Here is a 9,042-nt window from a genome sequence, read left to right as displayed (position 1 = left end):
ACCCTAAACCCTAAACCCTAAACCCTAAACCCTAAACCCTAAACCCTAAACCCTAAACCCTAAACCCTAAACCCTAAACCCTAAACCCTAAACCCTAAACCCTAAACCCTAAACCCTAAACCCTAAACCCTAAACCCTAAACCCTAAACCCTAAACCCTAAACCCTAAACCCTAAACCCTAAACCCTAAACCCTAAACCCTAAACCCTAAACCCTAAACCCTAAACCCTAAACCCTAAACCCTAAACCCTAAACCCTAAACCCTAAACCCTAAACCCTAAACCCTAAACCCTAAACCCTAAACCCTAAACCCTAAACCCTAAACCCTAAACCCTAAACCCTAAACCCTAAACCCTAAACCCTAAACCCTAAACCCTAAACCCTAAACCCTAAACCCTAAACCCTAAACCCTAAACCCTAAACCCTAAACCCTAAACCCTAAACCCTAAACCCTAAACCCTAAACCCTAAACCCTAAACCCTAAACCCTAAACCCTAAACCCTAAACCCTAAACCCTAAACCCTAAACCCTAAACCCTAAACCCTAAACCCTAAACCCTAAACCCTAAACCCTAAACCCTAAACCCTAAACCCTAAACCCTAAACCCTAAACCCTAAACCCTAAACCCTAAACCCTAAACCCTAAACCCTAAACCCTAAACCCTAAACCCTAAACCCTAAACCCTAAACCCTAAACCCTAAACCCTAAACCCTAAACCCTAAACCCTAAACCCTAAACCCTAAACCCTAAACCCTAAACCCTAAACCCTAAACCCTAAACCCTAAACCCTAAACCCTAAACCCTAAACCCTAAACCCTAAACCCTAAACCCTAAACCCTAAACCCTAAACCCTAAACCCTAAACCCTAAACCCTAAACCCTAAACCCTAAACCCTAAACCCTAAACCCTAAACCCTAAACCCTAAACCCTAAACCCTAAACCCTAAACCCTAAACCCTAAACCCTAAACCCTAAACCCTAAACCCTAAACCCTAAACCCTAAACCCTAAACCCTAAACCCTAAACCCTAAACCCTAAACCCTAAACCCTAAACCCTAAACCCTAAACCCTAAACCCTAAACCCTAAACCCTAAACCCTAAACCCTAAACCCTAAACCCTAAACCCTAAACCCTAAACCCTAAACCCTAAACCCTAAACCCTAAACCCTAAACCCTAAACCCTAAACCCTAAACCCTAAACCCTAAACCCTAAACCCTAAACCCTAAACCCTAAACCCTAAACCCTAAACCCTAAACCCTAAACCCTAAACCCTAAACCCTAAACCCTAAACCCTAAACCCTAAACCCTAAACCCTAAACCCTAAACCCTAAACCCTAAACCCTAAACCCTAAACCCTAAACCCTAAACCCTAAACCCTAAACCCTAAACCCTAAACCCTAAACCCTAAACCCCAAACCCTTAACCCTAAACCCTTAACCCTAAACCCTTAACCCTAAACCCTTAACCCCTAAACCCTTAAACCCTAACCCCCTTACCCCCTAAACCCCTAAACCCTAAAACCCTAAACCCTAACCCTTAAACCCTAAACCCCTAAACCCTAAACCCTATACTTGCATCTTTACTAAAGATTGGTTTAAAAAACATTTTCACCAAAAACACTTTCAGTCATTGAAAAGCGCTTACAAACTAGCTCTTAAATTCTTAACTCTAAGCTTTGGACTGCATTTTGACTTTCATTGAAGTGGCAATCCTTATGCATTTGGACAATCGCGTCCTCCAGTCTTGAAGTGAAGAATCAGAATGTTACCATATATAGGGTGGTTAGAGTTCAATATCATAGTACGAAACAAACAAGACTACAAAATAATAAGAATATTATTAAACAAACGAGAATGCCGGAACGGCTACAAAACCCTAAAAGGCTACATCGTGACTAATGTATTCTCTAATGAATAACAAAGCACTCTATTTATAATAAACTAACTCTAATATCTAACAAAACCTAATTCTAACGGGCTGAGCCCAAATCTTAAATCTATTATTTTCCAACACCCCCCCCCCTTCCCAATAAACTGATAGGGTAAACAACATGAGTTTGCCAACAAGTAGATGTGGATGCAGGTTTCGTTAGTCGGACAGACAGGCAGGTTCCGCAACGCAGACAGACAAACAGGCTCCGCAACGCGGACAGATAGTCAGGCAGGCTTTGCTACGTGGATAGATAGTCAGGCAGACTCCACAACTCGAACAGGCAGACAGACAGGCTCCATAATGCGGACAAACAGACAAGCCAAACAAAAGGCTCAACAGTAGCTTCAATCAACAAGCCCAACAAAGGGCCTTCAAACAAATCATAACAACCCAACATATCATGGGCTCCAAACCCTTTTTTTTTCTACTTCTTTGTTTTCTACTTCTACTTTTTTTTTTCCTACTTTTCTACTTTTCTAATCTCTAACAAAACATAGTTCTAACAGGCTGAGCCCAAATCCTAAATCTATTATTTTCCAACAATTAGGAGATGTACCTACGGTGGAACTCACGAGCAGTGAAATTAACCACTTATTTGTTGATTTCTATATCCTGTCGTTTTAGTAACTCTAAGTCGTTCATGTGAAAATATGTGGACTTATTGTCAGTTCTCTGCTTCATTTGTCTTGGGTAGTATTCATGCATCAGTGATTGCAATTTTCACGTCAAGATTGATTAACTTCTCTTTCCTGATTCAATTTACCTAAGATGATGTCTTTCATATAGATAGCAAGGAAATTTGGTATTTTCTTGACATAGGTCATTCGTGGATGATTCAGAATTTTTTCCTCCGACACCACCAGCTTTTAAAATGAAACCAAAAACAACTGCTGTGCCTAGAGCTCAGAGATCCAAACATTTTCAGGGGGATGGACCTAATTGGGTTCTTATTGCTGGCGGTGCCTTGTTAAGTACATTGTCAATTCGTCTTGGTTACAAGCTGAAGCAAGCACTTGACACAAAGCCCCACGAGAGTGCTAGTAATGGTTCGAATATTTTTAATGTGTCTAGCTTTTTCCTTACAGTGGCTCCTTCGACCTTTTAACATTGTTGTCAATTTCAGGAAGTGGAAAATCCTCTGCCCCAAGAAAGTCTGCAGGTTGCCATGTGCACTCAAACGTTTATTCCTTTACACAACAAAATGATGGTGGTTGCTTTAATTGCATGTCAGGTATGGAGTAGTAAATTCTTGACTAGGAATTTCTGAGGTTTAAACTAGTTTCTGTTCAGGATTCAAAATTAGTTTTGGCCAGTGGTTGATTACACCTTCATTTGCATGGTTCTCCTTTGGGTGTGAAAGCTTGTCTGATATATTGTGAGATACAACCATATTGAAAAAGAAGAGAATGAGAAACTCGGTGTTCAGTTTTTAATGCTACACCTTAATCTAACTGGGCTTTGTTGAGAATAACAACAATTGGACTCTTTCCGAAGAGTGAGGCTGAAGAACTGTATGGAATTGCGTTATGTTTGGATTGATGCTAGTTGAGTTCCATTTGAATTGCGTTATGTTTGTTGCAATTTATTTGCAGTTCACCCTTATTGCTTGATGAGCAATAGCGTGACATATTATTTGACAGCCCATTATAATAATCCGGTTGTGTCATATATGTAATGGGTTTGAAATAGGAACTGAGGGCATGATGGAGACGAAGTGCCTGCCCAATGACCAGATGCTGACTGAATCTTATGGTGCCCTGCCTTTAGTCATGGTTCCAGCCCCTGAATTTAACAAGGAGAATGGCATTGTCTGGGCATCTTCTCCAGATCGCCTTGAGTTGCCTCCAAAGTCATTCCTCCACCATTCAAACTGCTCAGATTCTCCATGTGTTTCAGAATCTGGGTCTGACATCTTCAGTAAGTGGGAAGTCATAAAAAAACTGAGGTAACAACTGAAGAGAAGAGATGACATGATATTAGAGATGCAGGATCAGATTGTAGAGCTGCAGAGTTCACTGAATGCGCAGCTGGCACATCTACCAATCTACAGTCACAACTTGATTCAGCAAACAGGGACTTCTTTTATTCGGAGAGAGAAATCCAAAGGCTTAGGAAAGCAATCGCTGATCACTGTGTGGGACATGTGAGCCCCATTGACAGATCACCCCAGGTCACTATTTGGCAACCTGAAGAAAGAAATGGTCATGTGGATGGATTTCCTGATGGGGAAAGCAACTTTGATGCAACCGAAAGAGGGAGAGGGGATGGAGAGAGGGTTGAGATGCTCAAGAGGGAAGTAGGAGAATTGAAGGAGGTGATAGAAGGAAAGGAATACCTGCTACAAAGCTACAAGGAGCAAAAAGCAGAGTTCTCACTGAAAATCAAAGAGTTGCAGCAGAGACTGGATTCTCAACTCCCCAATATTTTGTAGGAAACATTTTGTTTTTGTGTATTCTTTTGCTTGTTCTGCTACTCGTAAGCTTCATTTTCCTCCGTCTCCTTACCATACCTAGTTTAGATTAATTTATTTATGATGTACTTTGTGCGTGTATGCGACCTGGATGAATGAGATTTTGGTGTTTGGAGTAGCAAAAGCTTGCATAGTGGTGGGAGGGTCATTTTCTCAGCATGTACCGGAAGTTGCATTTTTTGGAGAAATGCCTCCTACCTTCCAGAAATGCATTTCCCATAAATGTTTTGGTCCTTCCCTACCTCCATTTGGTTACTTTTATTTTTGTTTCAGTTGCAGTATCCAGACCTTGTGAAGGCATTTCGATTTTGGGAATTGAAATCCTTGTGGACGTGACAACCCCCTTCCCTCCTTCCCTCTTTCTTCTACAAACCTTGGTACTGCAAACGAATGGAGAGGAGTTAAAACTTCAGACCCTTTGAGGCAAAATAATTATAATCCACTGCTTCTTCATACATGAAAAACTACTCTCATTCTACGCAATTCCAGATTTCAAAAATACAAGGAAATGAAGAAATTATCAAAATAAAAAGCTCAATTCTCACAAAGGCGAACCTTTTAACGTAATGTTCTCTTCTATGACAGCGTGGCAAAGGCAATCCGCTAATATAATTAAATATAAAAGCTATCCATCTTCCATTGTAACTGCAGTATGTGGCTTCCTATGAGTGATTCAAATTTTAAAAGCATTGCTCCAATTCTCATGCTGCATGAAATTCACAACAATTCCAAGACAGCCGATGCTAATTCATTTGCCATGGAATGGGCTTTCCTGTTTATAAACAGCTTCTCTGCCCGTGATCAAGTATGATTTGCCAAGACCTCTATTGGTTAACGAGTGTTCAAATCAAACTCCCCAACTTCACGCCAGCCGTCCTGCATGCCCATGGATCCATTCTCAGTCTCTTCATCATTTAAAAAATCCTCACATGGTTCCTTCTCATCTCTTTGCATATTATTTCCCCATCCATTTATCATCTCTTCTGGGTTAACCCCATGTTCCTGCTCTCTCATGTCATGCCCAATCGAAACGTCATTGCCTTCAGACCCAAGTGCACTTGCCCTTATTGGGGCCCGAGCTAACATTTCAGCATGTGCTTGTGACTCAACCCGAGCTTGCTCTGCCTGAGCTCGTAATTTAGCTTCCCGGCCAGCTTTCTCTCTTGAATCAAACTCTGCTTTCAATTCCAGACATGTCCTTTTTTCTTCTTGGCAAAGTGCCTGCTCAATCATAAGTCTCTCTTCAGACCGAAATTCCCCCAAAGCTCGCTTACGGGAAATTATGTTAAAGGCTAGTGCTTGTTTCTCAAATGTTGCTGTAAACTCTGCAACTTTAGAAGATATGTTGTGATCCCACTGCTGAGAGCGAGATGGAATCAGGCCTGTGGTGTCAGAGTCAAGGATTCTGTCATCCTCCTCTGCCTCGTAATCTGCCACTACATGATAAGGCAGCAACCTGCCAATTTAAGGGGAGAATAGATATAAGAATGCCTCGGGAGTGCCACAAATTCTCAAAAGTTCAAGCATAAGCAATTTAAATAAACACCTGGCGACAAAGCTTACTACTTTCAACCATCAATTGGGAATATTTCAAGTGGGAATTAGGCACCACCATCTTAAAGGTAACATGGTCTACAAATTTGTATTTATCCTTATTCATAAACATCAGACTATGCTCACTAGTAATAAGTGTCAAAAACATATAGGCCAGGTTCGGGGGACACACATCAAAACACATTTCAAACAATTAGATCAGTGCACATTAAATGGTTTAGATCACCACAACTCCCCAGAGAAAAGGAGAAAAGACGGGGAAATATAACTAGAGGGTCAAAACAGCTTATATACCAACTGCATTCACATCCACAACCAACCTCTTTGACTCGAGATGACATTTCATCAACTACATGTAGCAGAATGCAAACTACCAGATAAAGAGAAATAACAAGGCTAAGAGTAAATGGACTTATAGCCAGGGCAACAAGTAATGATGACTCACTTTGCTTAATCCATCTATCCCGTAAGGCGTACTAGCCGTAAAGTGTAATAGTAACATGAAACACAAGATTCCAGGTATTTATATTTAATCTCCTAATACTATTCTGCTACCACAAGATTATACACCTCTCTCTCTCTCTTCTCCTCTCTCCCTCTTCTCTGGAATGAGTCCAGGATATGACTCTGTTATGAATTATAGGTGCTATTCTGGGACATCGGTTTAGACACAATGCTAAATAATCCAAAAACCCATACAGAAATGTCCACAGGACTGGATAAACTAATATTAACTTTTGAAGTATCCATTAGCTTGGGCATGTTGAAGAACCTTCTGCATGACTTCCATGGAAGTCAGGTTGGTTCCTCATCTATTAATGATAACATTCTTTTGAAGAGCGAGATTATGGGTTCAACTATTAATGGAGTAGGCTGTGAGCTCGTAGAAGGGGAAACAAGGGAAAGTGAAAACTCTTTTTTAAGGAAAGAAACTATATTTTAGGACAATACAGTTACACAAAGGGATAAGAAGTCCACATAAAAAATAAAAACAAACAGTGAAAACGAAAATGAAACCGCCCTAAAATGTAAACAGTTAAGAAAACTGGAGGAGCTAACTGATAGCAGCTTTCCAATCAAGCCAAATAACTGAAAAGGACAAAGTTTTCAAGATCTGTTGAAACCGAAGCCCGTATGAAGACCAGAAACGAACTTTCTCCCATTAGTCCTCTCAGATGCTATCATAAGGTGCACAAGATATTATATCTAAACGAATCTGTTAAGCAAAATAGTAACTCTCTTGTGTCAATAAAAGGTGGAGCACATGAACTCAATAAAAAAAATCACAAACTGTAAAACTGGGTCCTATTAAATGCAAACCAGCATGGAATATGTAAGCAAAGACAGTGGAGCTTTGCTTCAGGGACATGACACTGAAACCCCACAAGTACAAAGGGCACAAACAATTTCAAGGTATTGACGTGGAGATTAAAATGATAACAATGTGAGAATGTGTAGCTAGCAGATATCCTGGAATAGGTGATGGGGTAATGTATGAGAGCAGGGATTCTTCCATCACCCAACAAATTAGCAGTTGCCTCAACAATGTTTGTAGTTGGTCAATCAAGATGTTTGAATTAAGTCATAACTTTCCAAAAAAAAATTCCATTTTCAAATTAGAGATAAAGATATGAGGACCTAAATTCGCAAAACAACAAAGAAGAGAAAATGCAAGCGAAAAAGTAAACGAAACCAAGGATTTCAATGAGATGGAAACCCTAATCATAAAAAAATCAACCTCTCGCAGGCGTCTTCGAGGGAAGAGAAGGGACGCTTGAAATCGGGATGGCAGACCCGCCAGGCGTCCTGGTACGCCATCTGTAGCTCCGCCTGGTTCCCGGGTCGGATCACCCTCTGCTGTTGCTGCTGCTGCTGCTGCTGCTGCTGCTGTTGGGGCTGTTGGGGCTGCTGCTGCTGCTGCTGTTGCCGTGGGTTGGCAACAGGATTTTGTTGGAGATTAGGAGCGGAATTAGGGTTAGGGTGGAGATTGATGGCTCGGAGTGGGCGCAAATGGGCGTCGATGTTGGAAGGGAAACGGGAAATGGCAGCGGCCTGTTGGGCTTGTTGCTGTTGCCTTTGCAGTTGTTGCAAGAGCAATTGCTGTTGATGCTGTTGGTTTTGTTGCTGTTGCTGTTGTTGCTGCTGTAGCAATAGTTGCTGCTGCTGCAATGCCTTCTCATCTTCCATGCCTGCCTTGTATCTCTTCACCTGCGACTGCGAGGTTTGGCTGAAATATGTCAGTCTTCCTTCAGCAGCTCAAGAAAAATGTTAAAGAGTCCCGGTTTGACGACGCACTAGCCCCTCCGCCCCAACTCTGCCCTTTCTTCAAAACACCTACGCAGGCTAGGCAAATTTACACAAATAGCACGGGACTTTTGTACATTTACCCGGTATACCGAACAAATTTACAATTTATTAATTTGCATATTTTTACAATAACCCCTTCTATACTTATTTTCTTTCCTCCTCTTCTCTTACATATTATTTTTTGTCTTATTGTTTCTATAAAAAAAAATCAATATAAGATGTTAACGTGACTAAATCGTAACAGTTTAAATAGAAGGGTAGAGAAAGGGAGAGAGATTAGAAGGGAAAAGAATCATCTTCCTTTACAATACACCACCTACGTCCAATTTTCATCTAAAATTTGAGAAATGTGAGAAACCTGCTTAATTACTTTTTTTTATTTATTCACATTCTTCTCATGTCATATATTACTTAAAATTTAAAAGTATTAAAATGCAAAAATAGGTGAAAAGGTTGCTAACACTCGCTCTAAATTTTTTATGTTTAATCACATAACTTGGATAGTTTTGTTAATTTTTAAGGTTAATTTTGTTAATTCAGTCACATAACTACACTATTTCTCCACCCACATGACACGCCCCGATTTTGGTGTTCAAAGGACAACTGGATAGTCACGTGCTGGCCGACACTCGAAGGTGACGTAAGCTATTTAATGAATGCATATGCCGAGAACATATGAAACATACATATAATTTTCGTACGTAACCACGCAATATATTATCCAAATACAAACCTTAACCAAATTGAATATATACTAAAACCCATTTTGGCTTGAAACAA

At 40.5% G+C, this 9,042-nt stretch overlaps 1 protein-coding gene and 1 pseudogene across 1 annotated transcript; one reads left to right on the top strand and one right to left on the bottom strand.

The window, feature by feature from the left end:
* Positions 1-2,722: 2,722 nt before the first annotated feature.
* LOC139197847 (uncharacterized) lies at positions 2,723-4,500 on the top strand (annotated as a pseudogene).
* Positions 4,501-4,993: 493 nt separating this feature from the next.
* LOC139197495 (uncharacterized) lies at positions 4,994-8,323 on the bottom strand. The gene is made up of 2 exons (XM_070825060.1): positions 7,694-8,323; positions 4,994-5,857 (listed from the first exon to the last, which is right to left on the bottom strand). Exons 1-2 carry the CDS (start codon positions 8,140-8,142, stop codon positions 5,233-5,235), a joined length of 1,074 nt encoding a protein of 357 aa, XP_070681161.1. The 5' UTR covers positions 8,143-8,323; the 3' UTR covers positions 4,994-5,232.
* Between the last annotated feature and the right edge of the window lie 719 nt (positions 8,324-9,042).

Source organism: Malus domestica, chromosome 07 (genome assembly GCF_042453785.1).
Source record: "Malus domestica chromosome 07, GDT2T_hap1".
Classification (NCBI taxonomy): Eukaryota; Viridiplantae; Streptophyta; class Magnoliopsida; order Rosales; family Rosaceae; genus Malus; species Malus domestica.
This window is presented reverse-complemented; position numbering and strand designations above follow the sequence as displayed.